The sequence below is a fragment of the Callorhinchus milii genome, unplaced genomic scaffold (genome assembly GCF_018977255.1).
Source record: "Callorhinchus milii isolate IMCB2004 unplaced genomic scaffold, IMCB_Cmil_1.0 Scaffold2, whole genome shotgun sequence".
NCBI classification, from domain to species: Eukaryota; Metazoa; Chordata; class Chondrichthyes; order Chimaeriformes; family Callorhinchidae; genus Callorhinchus; species Callorhinchus milii.
The window spans coordinates 85,699,715-85,715,861 of record NW_024704743.1 but is presented as its reverse complement, the minus strand read 5'-3'; the positions used below and the strand labels follow the sequence as shown (position 1 = coordinate 85,715,861).

Below are 16,147 nucleotides of genomic sequence, written 5' to 3'. Positions count from 1 at the left end.
GGGGCTTTAAAAATTTAATTTTGTTGTTGTTGCCCTGGCTTAGCTTCACCTGCGTTCTTTATTTTGTTCCTGCTGCTTGGCTACATGCGTGCTCTGTAACATAGGATGCCACAGCGCCATGGTCTGCCGGCCTGGCCACCAGGTGTAACTGCAATGCATATGTACATACGTACAAGCTCTGTGACGCACAATGCCACAACGCCACTTTGACTTGGCGGCCACCAGATGTAACTGCAGTGAAAAATGCAAAACTGTAAATAACTCATGAATGATAAGAGATACCCCCAAAAAAATCCCCATATCACTCCCAGATGCAAGACCTTCACAATGAGGTATAAATCACGTCTCTACTTCAATCAGTTATTGAGATCCTTCTTGAAGCGCAAACAGACATTGTCATTTTATTAGTCTAAATAGAAGATAGAAATAGATAGAAGAAGATTTGCACCCATTACACCTCTGTTCTCCTTCTCAGCTCAGATAGTTGCATTCGTACCTTTTGCTTGTTGTCAGCAATTTCATATTGTGTCCTGTCCTTGTCACAGCAATGGTTGGCTCGACACTAACACAAACTCAAATATGATGCTACTCATCTGCTAATTTAACATGAAACTCAATCTGTAAGACATTCTCAATCTAGTATGCAAAGCCAACACCCAGAGTAGACTGCAAATCAGTACCCAACTTAGCTTAAAATAGTATTCCATAATACTGAAATCAGTAAAGGCCAAATAAAAATAAATTGGTATACAAAAGCCATCAATTTCATGCATTTGTAAGTGCATCACAGCTCACAGAAAGGGCAGATTATTATTCAATGGAACAAATTCCTTCATTTGCATGCTGAAAGGAAATAACATACCTGCTTCTGCGCCCTCCACTGGGCATACTACAGATATGTAAATATTCTTGTTAGGGAGGATATTATGTACATTGGGCTTCTCGTGATGTCCCTTCCTCTGTGCTGGACTCATGGTGGATGTGGGACATCAGTGTGCAGGAGCAGTCGTCACTCTCCCCAGAACCCATGATGGCCCAGCTCCATCTGCATAGATAAAGGGTTTAATGTGCACAGATCATTAGGCATAACAGTGGCACCATTAGTGGCACATAAACTGGTGTGCATACTTAAAGAAAAGTGGTCGTGAAGCTGTTAATGGATATGGATTCCTGAGTTTTTGAAGAGATGAAGGTGCTTTGAAGGTCTGTTCTTATTCTTCACTATAGTAGTTAATTAGACATTAAAGCAATGGCTGTTCGCAGCCTAGAAACATACACTCATATTGGAAACTCCAAGAGCTGATGTAAGGAACGTACAGGGAAAATGATAGAAGTTTGAAAAAAGGAAACTTAAAGAGTTCGGGAGGGTGATTAAATGGTTATGTAGATAAAGCAAGACTTAGCAGGCTGAATGGCCTATTTCCGTGTTGGACATTCTTTGATTCTATCTGTGGCGAATGCAGACCCCAGTGAAAGTTGTTCAAATATGTAATAGGGAAGGAGTTGGACATTGTATCTAAACAACATAAGGCACATAAACAATTCCAAGGGAGATTACTAGATGAGGGCTAGCAAATCTGATGTCTCATAAATTATAAAGTGAACAATTGAGGCAGGACCAGGTGTTTGAAGGACACCTATCTTGGCCACAGACAAGTTTGAAAATGTAGAATTATTAGGAACAAATGGAAGAATGTTTAACGATGGAAGAGTGTTTCAGGGAAAGTTAGAGCATTTAGAACTCCTACTTCCTTCATTCTCCTGAGCCACGGCTTCCTTCCTGCAGTCCCAGAGAGAGAGACTTTCTGGGGACTTGGTCATCTTCTCTGCACAACCCAAAAGCCTTCCATAGTTGCCTTCCTCACTGCCAGTCCTCAGAGTCTGTTACAGTATATTAAGTATATTAAGTGCTTTGGACTCCCAACATGAAGGCATTAGGTAAATGTGTTTTGTATTAAAAAATAGGTCTGACAGATAGATACCATTGATCTTTTCTGGGTAAAACATTTTAGGATAAATATCTGCAGGGAAATTCTATTTCAGGGAAAGGAAACAAAACGAATATGATGAAATGTTAAAATATTGTCTTTCCTGCTTTGGGTTTTCTTTTAAACTCTACCGTGTAGATCCCTTTTTTGTGTCTAAACCATGTCCTTATAAAACCTCTAAAAATAAAATTAAATGCGTTTACTGTGCCCACAAGAACTTTAGCTCTCTTCCTCTCCACTGCCTTAGAGTCACCCGAACTCCTCCCCCTTTGGGTTCCTCCCGCAATTATCTATCCTTCTCGGTCACTCTCCTCCACAACTCCCTCTCCACCACTCTCGGTACCCTTGCTCCCCTCGCTTTCCAAACCATCTCCTACTCACAAAAGTCACCATGGTACACCAGCCACCTCAGTGCCCTTAAGGCACAGATGTGTGCCGCTGAACGCACCTGGTTCAAATCCAACTTAACAGTCTATCAGCTGATCTGGCTGGACCTTATCAAATCTTACCACTCCACCCTCGCCTCTGCCAAATCATTGTTCTACTCCAAGACAATCGTGGAGTCCAAGGACAACCCTAGGCACCTCTTCTTCATCACCAACCGGCTCCTCCGCCCACCTTCTCATGCCTCGCACTTCCTCACCTCCAATGCCAACTGCGAGGCGATGCTGGACATACTCGAAACCAAAGTCAAGGGGATCCGCTCAGCTGTCTCTGCCCTTCCGTCTACTACCTCCTCCCCATCTCCCCCTCACACCCCGACCCCTATCCATCACTCTCCGCACCTTCAAACCTGTCTCCCACTCCTCTCTCACCATCACTATAACCCACATGAAAATGACCACTTGCTCCCTCTACCCCATCCGTACCCCTCTCCTTACCTCCGAGCTCCACCTCCTTGCCCCTCTACTTACAGACATCATAAACCTCTCCCTGTCCACTGACACCATTCCCACCACTTTAAAAACACACTCCTATCCTTAAAAAACCCTCCCTGGACCCGTTCCTGCTCTCAAACTACCGCCCTATCTCCAATCTCCCTTTCCTTTCCAAGGTCCTGGAACGAGTTGTTGCTTCCCAGCTTTGCTCCTTCCTCTCCCGCCATTCCCTTCACGAACACCTCCAATTGGGTTTACGTGACTCCCACAGCACAGAAATGAAGGTGTTGAGAGAGGGATGGGTAGGGGTCTGGTCAAAGTGACAAATGACATTGTGTCCATCTGCGACCAGGGCTCTCTCTATCTCCTCATCCTCCTTGGCCTCTCTGCTGCCTTCGATACCGTTGACCACTCTAGCCTCATCCACCGCTTGACCTCTCACCTCAACCTTCATGGTTCTGTCCTTGAATGGCTCAGTTCCTGTCTCTCACACTATCTCCACTTCATCTCCACAAATGGCTTCTTCTCTAGGCCCTGCACGTCTCGTGCAGTGAGCCTCAGAGCTCTGTCCTTGGTCCCCTCCTCTTCAATATCTATATGCTCCATCTTGGTGACATCATCCGCAGACATGGGGTTAACTTCCACATGTATGCGAATGGTACCCAACTGTATCTCTCTGCCTCTACCCTCAACTCCAGGACCACTGCTGTCCTAACAGAATGTCTGTCAGACATCAAGTCTGATGAGAGCTAACTTTCTTCAGTTGAACGTCAACAAGACCGAGGCTCTCCTGATTGGCTCCTGTCAGCGCCTCCACACCTCAGACACTGACAGCATCACTATCCAAGAATGCACACTCCACCTCACTGAGCCAGTCCAGAACCTTGGCGTCTTGATTGACACTCAACTATCCTTTCTACTCCACATCTGTGCCATGATCCACTCTGCTTTCCCCAACCTCCGCAATATTGCCCGACTCTGCCACTGCCTCACCCCCTCAGGCCGCCAAAACCCTCATACACTCATTCATCACCTCAAGGCTCGACTACGGAAACCCCCTTCTTGTCAGCCTCCCCAACTCTTCCCACCACAAGCTGCAGAGCATCCAGAAATCTGCAGCTCGTGTCCTCTCCTGCACCAAGCTCCATGACCCCATCACCACCACCCTCACCCGGCTCCACTGGCTCCCCATCCCTCAGAGGATAGAATTCAAAATCCTCGTCCTCACTTTCAAGGCCCTCCACAGCCTTGACCCTCTCTGACCTGCTGACCACCTATCAACCTGTCCGCTCCCTCTGCTCAGCAGGCTCTGTCCTGCTCCAGGTCTCCCGCGCGACCCGCCCTACCATCGGCGACCGGGCTTTCAGCCTCTCTGCCCCCACCCTTTGGAACTCCATTCCTCATACATGCATTCATAACATCCAGGCTTGACTATGCAAATTCCCTGCTTGTCGGCCTCTCCAACTCCATAGGCTGCAGATCATCCAGAACTTTGCAGCTCATGTCCTCTCCCGCACCAGGCTACGTGACCTATCACCTCCATCCTCGCCTGACTCCACTGGCTTCCCATCACACAGAGGATACAGTTGAAGATCCTTGGTCTTCACCTTCAAAGTTCTATAAACCTGATAATTTTATCTGAAGGGCAATTACATGTAGTCTTAATGAGATAGCAATTAAAAGAGAATAGGATATAAATTACTGATTCCAAATACAAATTCATAAACTCTGAATTCCGGATAAAAGCGTTGAAAAGTCTGTGCAAAACTACTGTCACTGCAGGGAAATAATAATAAGAAGAATCCTTTCATTTGCCTTTCACATTGGGAGACATCTCAATTCACTTCACAGGATTTACAGTTAGGTGCAGTGACTGCTTTTTTTGTAGGCGAACATGGAAGCCAGTTTGTGCACAGAACTACACTACAAATAGCCATCAAGTGAATAACCAATTTGATCAGGAAGTCTGTTGGCCAGGACACCCAGTTTTTGAACAGTTCAACTGGATCCATAACGTCCACCTCAACAGGTTTAGAGGTTTAACGCCTCATCTGAAGAACACCTCCACAATGTAGACATTGCATTCGATTATCAGCCTACACTGTGAGCTCAGAATGCTGACATAGGGCTTGAACCTACATCTTTTTGACTTGGAGGCAAGAGGGCTACCAACTGAGCCAGGCTGACATTTAATGATCCTGAAATACTTCAAACCTGAAAAACATTTTTATCTTCAGATATTTGGTAGGATTGTTCTCCATGTAAACATAAACAGGGCACAACATTTTTGTTATTTCAAAGGAGAAAATGACTGTGCTCATCTAGGGAAAGTTTAGGGAGTCAATGATGTAAAATTTGTGAGAAGAGAAACTAAGAAGGAAGTGAAAAAATGAGCATAATCTAAGATAAATTTGAGGATTGAGCTGATACATAGCAAATCAAGTAGAATGCAGAAAAATGTCAAGTGATGCATTTTAAGAGGTAGAGAAAGGAAATAAATCCTGTATAGTAATATTCCATCCATAGTGAAGGAGTGGAGATTCCCAGGCACACAGATATATGTCTTTAAAAATCAGAGTGCAAGAAGGCAAGACCATTAAAAAAATGGAAACCTTTTATATATAGGGGCTCTGAGTATATAAATGAGCAAATAATAATAATCCTTGCATTTGATGTAGCCCTTTATCATGTCTTTAAGATGTCTCAGAGAGTTTCTCAGCCAAACTTAATCCTATCCCAACTCTAAAACCAGAAAAAGCGTCCTTCCAGCAGGGTTCTCTGGTCACCAATCAGCAAGAGAAATCCCAGGACATTTTGTCCTCCCTAACTCGGGACCACTAAGACCAATTGTAGTTCCCAAACTGCTGCATTGTTAATATTGGCTATTGGACAGTAAGAAGATAAGAAATTCTCTTAGCCTTGTCTGTTATCCAAAATAACCAGTGTAGCTGGATTCCCACTGTGATCATTGGAAAAATTGAAGGGGGTGGGACTCCATCACTCCTGGGACCAGTCGGTGTGTTAATTAACATAAGGCACTAATTCCAATGAACGTGTTAATTAACACCAGATGCGTTAATTTAAACATTATACACAACAATTTCCACCCCCACTCCTTGCAGTTTCAGAATCCCTATCTTCAAAAAGGTTCAAGGAAAAGTGACAAGTATTACTGTGGGATAATAATAAATAAAATTCCTTGCATTTGATATAGTGCCTTTCACATCGGGAGAATATCTGAAAGTGACTAGATTTTGTAGGTAACCGCATGTTAACACATTCAAAATTGGACTGGATTAGTATCTACCTTGGGGCAGTATTGGAGCATACAAGCAAAAACAAATGACATTTGTATAGTGCCTTTCACGTCTCATTTTAATGAGAATTAAAACAACAGGAAATCTGGTTTTGGTGCTCCAGTACACAATGCCATCACATCATCCTTCCATAAGGACTTCATTTAAATTTCAAATACTTAAAATAATATGACCATCTTCAACATTCTTTTAGTGAACTTTATTTATTTGGTAAATTCTTTCATTTAAAACTCACAATTTTGTGGAACTGAATTATCATCAACACATGTGTTTTTAATTTATTGTGGGTTTCAGAAGTGTGGCAATTCAGCTGTTTCTATTAATTCAAGTCCATCATACAATAATAATAATCCTTGCATTCAGTATGGCACCTTTCTAGTCAAGAGGACATCTCAAAGGGCTTCACAGGATTTACTGCAAAATGGAATGTCTATATATTGGCGGCAAACAATTCTCCCCAACTTCTGAAGACCAATAATAATCCTTGCATTTGATATAGCACTTTATCACATCATCAAGACATCTTAAAGTGCTTCACAGAATATACTGTAGAGTGAATTAACTGCATATCTTTTGGGCAAATCACAGCAGCCAATTGCACACAGCAGTGTCCTACAACAGTCCTGGATTGAGCGACCAAATTATTATTTTTAAAAATATATTTTGAAGGAATCATTACCCCCGGAAAAGCGATCCGCCAATCGACTAACAACTGGCTTCCTACTTACTGCTACGTAAACAGACGATTGATGAGTAAGGAAACTTGTCCAACATTTTACCCTGCTGGAATAGAATACAAGTCCTGTCGCTTGCAAGGCGAGTGCTCTAAACACTGAGCTACAGGACTCCACAACAACAACAACAAAATTACATTTGTAAAGCACCTTTCACATCGGGAGGACATCCCAAGGCACTGAACAGTCAAGGATCAGGACCCGAACTTGGGGGGCCGGGTTGGGATGAGGGAGGGCAGAGGCTTTAGGAGGGCAGGTGAAGGCACAGTCAAAAAGTAGGGTCTTGAGTCGTGCCTTGAAGGAGGCAAGAGAGGGAACAAGGTGAAGGGATTGCGGGATGAAGTTCCAAAGAGCGGGGCTGATAGAGTGGGGCTGAAAGAGAGAGGCTGAAAGCCCGATCACCGATGGTAGGGCGGGTCAGGCGGGAGACCTGGAGCAGGACAGTGCCTGCTGAGCAGAGGGAGTGGACAGGTTGATAGGTGGTCAGCAGGTCAGAGATGTAGGAAGGGGCAAGGCTGTCAAGGGCCTTGAAAGTGAGGACGAGCATTTTGAATTCTATCCTCTGAGGGATGGGGAGCCAGTGGAGCCGGGTGAGGGTGGGGGTAATGGGGTCACAGAGCCAGGTGCGGGAGAGGACACGAGCTGCAGATTTCCGGATGCTCTGCAGCTTATGGAGGGAAGAGTTGGGGAGGCCGACAAGGAGAGAGTTTCCGTAGTCGAGCCTTGAGGTGATGAATGCGCGTATTAGGGTTTTGGCAGTCTGAGGGGTGAGGCAGTGGCGGAGTCAGGCAATATTGTATTGCGGAGCTTGTGGAGGGCAGAACAGGTCATGGCACGGATATGGGAGAGAAAGGACAGTTGAGGGTCGAACAAGATGCCCAGGTGGCTTGGTGAGGTGGAGTGTGCAACTGTGGATGCTGACCATTTCACCATTTCACAACAACAACAAGATTCCATTTATAAAGCGCCTTTCACGTCAGGAGGACGTCCCAAGGCGCTGCACAGTTGGGTCATGACCCGAGCAGGGGGGAAATGGTCAGGGTGAGGGGAGGGAAGGGAGGGAGCGAGGAGGGGGGAAATGGTCAGGGTGAGGGGAGGGAAGGGAGGGAGCGAGGAGGGGGAAGAGAGTCGAGAGGGGAGCTGAAGGCTCGGTCAAAGAGAAAGGTTTTGAGACCGGCCTTGAAGGAGGAAAGGGAGGAGGCGGCGAAGGCACTGGGGGATAGAGTTCCAGAGCCTGGGGGCTGAGAGGCTGAAGGCCCGACCACCGATGGTAGGGCGGTTGGGGCGGGGGACGTGGAGCAGACCGGAGCCAGAGGAACGGAGGGTACGGGCAGGTAGGTAGGTAGGTTCACAGTACAACTACTGAGTGGAGGGATACCATTTTATACACATAGGTTGAGGATTTCAGACTGGCAGGAGAGAAAACATTAAATATGGTCCTAATAAAATTGATTATTAGTTTCATGAATGTTTGTAGAACATTGCTGCATGCAAATAGGCTCCCATGTTCGCCTACAAATCCAGTCACTACATTTCACAGTAAAATCTGTAAAGCGCTATGAGATATACTCCCAACATGAAAGGCACTATACCAAATGCAAGGATTATCATCATCATTAATGTAGTCAACAAACTACAGGTGGGAAGGAACCCAAACTCTGCTGATATCTGAGTTCTGAATGCCTGTGCCTGCTCATATTGTATATGTGTTCAAGTCACATTGGTTGGAATACAATTCTCTAACTGAGATCAAATGTAATTTTTCCAGTTACATCTCATGACTCCTCCATTGTAAACATTCTCCATCAGATGAAGCACAACTTGAATCATAGCAGTATAAAAGAATATGTCAAAGGGAGTGACATTGGGTTTAAAAGATCTGACAAGCACTGATAAATTAGTGGGACAGGCTTGATGGGCTGAATGACCGTCTTCTGTTCCTGCTTTCCTATGTTTTCTAACATATACTGTACACGATTGCAATTTTTCCAATAACGCTTGGGAAACACTTTTCAGGTGAAAGGTATTCTAATTGGGCTTTTCATTGCCTGCTTTTAATATAATGATTTAACTACGTGAGGTTCTGTTCCGAGACAGCTTCCAGGGGACATCATAGCAAAAGATATATCTAAAAGTTTGGTAAATGATCTCAAAGTGTATAGACTAAGACCAAAGAAACACAATGTCGATCAATTAATCTCTGTGAAGTACTCCATTGCACTGCACCAGCTCCCACCACCCCCCCCAACCACACACACACACACACCTGTCCCACCCCCACCAATTATTTTGTAACATCTCCTACATGACCCTACATTTGAAACGAAGGTAAACAAGCATCATTTATTCAGGTTGGTGCTTAGCAAGAAAAATTCTGCATTGGTAAATTTCCCCCTGGGAGGGTTGGTTGTCCTTTCCCTTGTTGGACAGCTCTGGCTGAGGGAGGGATGGATGGAGGGAGGGAGGGAGGGAGGTAGACGCTCAGTTTGAAGCTGTCTCCTTTGCACTGCATTCAGACAAAAAGAGCTTCAGATTACACACAAGCAACCAGGGGGAAGGAGGAACAGCCAGCAGACTGCGCTCCAGCTCAAGCCACCCCACCTCCAGGTGCAAACCTTGGTCTAAAATTCCAAGGAAAGGCAGAGAGGAAAGGAACACTTGACAGCAAGCGCTGAAAAGGTAAGGGGGGGACATCAAAGGCAAATTAACCTTTGCCAGTGCTTCAAACCCGTGGGTGTGGAACTCTCTCTCCAATAGAACTGCTGAATGCATGAACCTGTACAACTCGTTATAGACACCCGAGTGTGTGTGTGTGTGTGTGAGAGAGAGAGAGAGAGAGAGAGGGGGCACTGGTCCTGTTTGTTTGGTGCAGGTGATCACTAACCAGGAAAGGCTGCTGAGGTCAGGGCAGAGGGAGCTGCAGGAACATGGGTGTAATGAGGGCATTGCCGAGTGGGGGACAGTGATGAGAATAAGAGTGTGGGGAGGGAGGGGGGGGGGGGGGCTTCCAAGAAAAAATGTACCTTTTGGGTTAACTAAACTTATACCCTGATAGATCTCCAAATTGCAAGCGATCACACTCAATGTGCTTCAGCTTCTTATAGATCAGATACCCCCCCACACACACCACACACACACACACACCACACACACAAAAACTAGATTTTCTAAATGAGCACTTGTGGGTTGTGGCTTTGGCTGAACTACACTGTGGTATTAGCAGAGCAATGGACCAATGCATTGGTGATTTTGCTTCAACTTCAACTTTTAAGGTGAAAAGTGTTATAACTGAGCTGTTGTTAATATAATGAGTTAACAATGTGAGGTTCTATTCTGAGACAGCTTCCAGAGGGTAGAATAGACTTGTCCGCTGTGACTTAACGAAATCGGATTCAGTGAAGCAGACTTGTCCAACCCTGGATACGATCGTTGCTGTTTAGTATTAACTTGTACTTGTAACGCTCAACTTGAACCCCTGAGCACCAGCTTGCACTGCATTCGTGACCATAATTATTGTCTGCATTTTACATCGTTTTTTTAAAAATACATACATACATATATATATAGGGGCAATTAATTGAAATAAATTCCGTGTCACCTCGGGTGTTAAATTAACAGGTATATATATTGATGGTTCATTGCACCCAGTGTCATAAAATTACTTTTTTGAATGGACAACCTCATCCAGATTGTCTCTCTGGAATTGGCTGGCAAATACCCAGCAGAGCGACAGACCAAAGCAACACTACAAGTGGTTTGCTGCCTCTTTTGATAACAGTGTGTCTTTTGTACTCCCCTCACCACAGCCCTGGGAGGGTTCAGGAATGGAAACAAACCACCACCACCACCAGCAGCAGCAGTGCTTGGCAGCAGCCCAGTGAAAAAGACCACTGCTTGGCCCGAGTGTGAAGCTAATAGTTTGGAGATGGAAGACAACCTGACCCTGTATGACTCAGGTCAGCTGAGGACCGCCTGCGAGAACAGGACGGAGCACAGTCTTGAGTACGAGGTGGTGAGCATCGTCCTCGTCCTGCTGATCTGTGGAGCTGGCATCGTGGGCAATGGCATGGTCGTGTTGGTGGTCCTCACCACAAAGCACATGAGAACCCCAACTAACTGCTACCTCGTGAGCCTGGCAATAGCTGACTTGGTTGTACTGGTGGCTGCAGGTCTCCCCAACATCACCAACACCACCCATGGGTCCTGGATCTATGGCTACGTTGGTTGCCTATCCATCACTTACCTCCAGTATTTGGGAATCAATGTCTCCTCCTGTTCAATAACTGCCTTCACCATCGAGAGATACATCGCCATCTGCCACCCGATCAAAGCCCAGTTCATCTGCACCATCTCCAGAGCCAAAAAGATCATCCTGATAGTCTGGACTGTCACCTCTGGTTACTGTGTGATGTGGTTCTTCCTGCTGGACATTAAGCAGACCATTTACAGGGACATGACTGTGGTGACCTGTGACTACAAAGTATCCAGAAAGTTTTACTTGCCCATTTACTTTCTAGATTTTTTTATATTTTACGTGGTGCCCCTGGTTCTGGCCACAGTGCTGTACTGGCTGATCGGGAGAATTCTGTTCCTGAACCCGATCCCCAGCGATCCTAAAGAGAACAGCACCAAGAGGTGGAAGAGCCGGACCACTTGCCCCAAACAGGCTTCAAAGCCAACTGATCCCCAAACATCCAGCCGCAGTTCCAGCAGCACAGTCACATCCAGGAGACAGGTAGGCACAGCTACTTACCATCTCTTTCTATTTGGAGCCTTTACTTTCATGCTGGCCATTCATTCCTATTGTGTACACAACTTTACCATCACACGAATGGACACGAGTGGAAGGATTTTCATTTTCCTGGAAGTACAAACATCAGACAGACCACAAGCCTGCCTCCTGCTTTGGTTTCCAACCCACCAGCACTCAAGCAGTTGAATTGTTAAAGTAAAGGAAGGGAAGCGACCTTCCTAGATTACTGTGATACAAGTTGACACATGTATTATATACTCCCAGATCCCAGAAATACACGTAAAACTAACCCGGAAACCCTATTATGGATGATTGCACAAATCTATAGAAAATATCGGTATTATAGTTTAGTTAAACAGTAAATATTAAAATACAGTACTTTATTTGAAAAGGCACCGTTTAAACATGCGGGTAAAATGCGAGACTTTGCCAAGATATGTGTTTTGATTAGAAACCAGTCACGTCAAGTCTGTACTCACAATAATTTGTGCTGTTTTTTTTAAAAAAAGTCTGCAACTCGGATTTCGATCAACTTAGCTACTTCCTTTCAAAACATTCGAACACAGCAAAGTTTACCGATGGGAACAGTTTACTGGAAAATGTTATGTAATTGTTGTAAAGTGAGAGCCCAACAATGAACTATTCTGTAGACTGACAATAGTGAGTGTCAGAAGCTTCACATTACCATCCAGATCCTTCTGTTATTGCTTTCACAGATTCACTTTACTCAGATTCAATTGACCCTCATAGTTTTGATCCTATGTAACAACCTAACTTTTTTTTCCAATTACAAAAAAGTTCATGGCAGTTGCAACAACAATAAACTGCATGATGAAAATAATAATCTTTTCTTTGATCCGACTAATGGATGTGGGTGACACGATTTTAATTTGCCAGGAAGTACAAACATCAGATAATCCTATATAGTGTAGTGACTGTATTTTATTTACAAATATTAGGCAAATTTATGTGCCAATTTTCACACAATAATGTCCCACAAACAACCATGCAATGATAATAATCAAAAATAATAAACAAACTTAATCAACAAACCTAAATTTTATTTTGATTAAAAAATGTACAATTAAAATTAAGGAAGGACAAACCGTGGCAGTATTGTATGATTTTGACGTAAGCTTAAGTTCTTAATGACAGTGAGGAAATGATGGGGACAGATCCAAAAGTGCTGAGTGTAATGCTCAATGGAATTTGTACCCAAGAAATATCTAGCGGTGCAGGTACATGAACCAATAAATGTGGGAGTATAGGTAGATATTCAGGCTAAAACCATAACAATATTTAAAACAGAATTGGATTTGAACAATGTAAAAGGATATAGGAAATGTAAAGGGAATTCAGATTAGAGCAATTGGCTCCAGTGGATGAGCTTGTATCAGTTTAAGATCAGTGGGCTGAATAACCTGCTCCTGTGTTTATGATTCTATGAACATAAGCATTCAGCTACAAATACACAGTCACAACACATTACAGTATTCCCATGAAGCCCTTTGAAATGTTTTGACAACCTGATAAAGTGCTACATCAAACTGAACAATTATTATTATTATTATGATGATGATGACATGGATAGATTCAGCTCTCACTCCAGCATATGGAAAATAGCAAAAACTATACAGTTCAACATTGTTAGATTGGAGGATAAATATTGTATTCACTTGAATAGATCTAGAGGTGAAAATTAAAAGGAAGAGTGGAATAATTCTTGAGTGACCAGCATATGTTTTCCTGCTGGCGCCATTCTGTACTCTGTTTAAAAAGCTTGGCTCAGTTGATAACATTCTCACCACTGGATCAGAAAGCTGTGGATTTAAGCATCACGTTGGGACCTGAGCTCATTGTTTAGGCTGAAACTCCATTGAAAGCACTGGGGGAGCACTGCATTGTTGAGTACCAATCTTTTTGCATGAGATGATAAACCAAGAACCTATCTGACTGTTGAGTTGAATGTTAAAGAACCCATCACAATATTTGAGAAGAAAGTATTTGAGAAGTTTCTCCTTGTATTGTGGGAACAATAATCAGATTCATTGGTCATTCAACTCATGGCTGTTTATCGGACTGAATGTACAAAATAAAGTACCCCTGGCACCCATGGAAACCTATCCAAGGAAAAATGGATTCAGAAGCTTTCAGGAAAAGAGCCTAACATAAGTACCCTTGAACTGGGCCCCAGGCAAATGGCACATTATCATCACTCTGGAGAGGCATCACAGTTAGGAGGCCAACCTAATGCTGCTGATTTCAGGCTACAGAACCTCCTAGAGGGCTCCAGATGAGGGAGGCATCTTGACCAATGTAGCAGATCTTGGATTCAATGCCCATGACCTGGACTTGAGCTCATGATCCTAAATGTGTAGTGCTCTAAGACACTATCCTGCACAAAGGGCTTCTAAATGATATATAAACTATATAAATGCAAATTGTTATAGTTGTTGTTGAAGTACCGAGGAACGCCTACGTTTCTGGAGATATCATAGCTGAGATGTTGAACTGAGGTCTCTGCATGCTGTTCAGGTAGGCGTTAAGGTAGACGTTTTACCCACAAAATAGACAGTCAGTTAACTTTACATTACGTTATCCTGTGAAGTGTTTTGCGAAGTCTCAACGACCTGCTAAGGCGCTATATCAAATGCAAGGATAATTATTTATTATTAAAAATCCCAACTTCAAAGAACAGGGAATTCTCAGTGTCCAAATTCACACAAAAAAGCCCAAATTAAATCTGGCAATGTTTCTCACTGGGATTTTCTAGGTGCAAATTAGCTGGTGTGTTTGCCAAAACAATAAGAGTCACTACATCTTGCCTCATTTTGTGAAGGACTTTGAGATGTTTCTTTATGACAAGGCACTATATCAAATGCAAGTATCTTATTTATTATTATTTCTCATTAATCATTATTATTATTAAGCATGTTGAGATGGCTCAACAATGTGATAAGGCACTGAATCAAATGCAAGGAATACTATTATTATTATTACTTATCTGCAAACAGATATGTTACAAGCTAACAGTACTTTTCGTTTTAATCTATTTAATGTACTTTGTGATTGTTTAGGTGACCAAGATGTTGGCTGTGGTGGTGATCCTGTTTGCTCTGCTATGGATGCCTTACAGGACCCTTGTAGTTATCAATTCTTTCCTGAGCCAGCCCTTCACAGATCCCTGGGTGTTGCTCTTCTGCCGAATCTGCATATATCTGAACAGCGCAGTCAACCCAATCATTTACAACCTGATGTCTCAGAAATTCCGAGCTGCTTTCAGGAAGCTGTGTAACTGTAAGCAGAAGCAATTGGAGAAGCCCACCAGCTATAATGTGGCCCTTAATTGTAGTGTCATCAAGGACTCTTCCAATGAAAGCCCCAGTCATTTTAACACTGAAATGGAAGACATCGCTGAGCACTATCTGTCCACCAAGGAAGTCTCCTTCGATGACGCCAGTGCAACTCCCAAGGTAGTCATCAGCCATGCCTGAAATCTGGATGAGAAGTTGTATTCTGTAATGAATTAGACATGTCAGAATGAACTAGACTTGACAGAATGAACTAGACATGCAGGCAAATAAATAATTGCAAATTAATAATCTATCCAATTAAGATTTAGCGAATTTGCAAATGTGTTGCCAACTGATTAATTTTCTTTTTGCTGTGGAAATTGTATCAGTGAGGTGCTCCTGTCAATCATTAAACTTTTATATTATTGGCCTCACAAAGGGTTTATCAGGCTGACTTTGAGAAAATGGTAATCAGTTGTAACCACTCTACCAGAAACAATTTTTTAACAATAGAAGTTGGTAAAATAGAATCAATAACAAAAGGAGGTAGAGAAGGCAGAAAACACAAGGAAAAGTTACAACAGGGTGAGTATAAGTAAATGTTTGTTTCAGTTAAAATTGTTTTACGTTGATAGCTGTGCTATTGAGTTAAATTAATTATGCAGTAATATTGTTGTGCCAGCTGTTTTGAGTATCTATATTGTTGTAAAAAGTTGTTTGTTTCAGTATCACAATGTGTAAACTGAAAATGTACAGAAGCACACATCATAAAGTGATTGGAGCACATTTCACAAAGCATTGCCCTGCCAGCAGACTGAGCACACTTTAATCAGATGAATGGCTAACAAGTCGACCTATAACAGTATCAGAGCATTTTTAACTGCATTAAACTAATTCCATTTTAAGTCTGTTAGATATACAGTGTTGAAATAAATCTTGCTCAATAGAATAGAGAAATTGCGGTGCATCATACAATTTAGTAATAAATAGATGAAGCAAATTCTAGGAATGCTGCTATATGCTGCAATTGCATACGGTTCAAGAACAACAACAACTTGCATTTATATAGCGCCCCTCAAGCAAGGTAGCATCTCAGAGCGCTTGCTCATTCAACTCAGCCCATGTAGGTCTTTTACCAAGCAATCTGTGCAAATGACTTACAGTTTGCGAGCACAGGGAAGTTT

The 16,147-nt window shown here is 43.1% G+C and overlaps 1 protein-coding gene across 1 annotated transcript; it reads left to right on the top strand.

Moving 5' to 3' along the window:
* The first annotated feature begins 10,842 nt into the window (after positions 1–10,842).
* Positions 10,843–15,164, top strand: LOC103184604 (thyrotropin-releasing hormone receptor). The gene is made up of 2 exons (XM_007902717.2): positions 10,843–11,652; positions 14,748–15,164. Exons 1-2 carry the CDS (start codon positions 10,843–10,845, stop codon positions 15,162–15,164), a joined length of 1,227 nt encoding a protein of 408 aa, XP_007900908.2.
* The last annotated feature ends 983 nt before the right edge of the window (positions 15,165–16,147 follow it).

Excerpts from the sequence above, each read along its gene's own strand:
- LOC103184604 (XM_007902717.2), top strand. The coding sequence starts at position 10,843 with ATGGAAGACAACCTGACCCTGTATGACTCAGGTCAGCTGAGGACCGCC. Across the intron at positions 11,653-14,747 it reads CAGTCACATCCAGGAGACAG|GTGACCAAGATGTTGGCTGT; the intron begins GTAGGCACAGCT and ends GTGATTGTTTAG.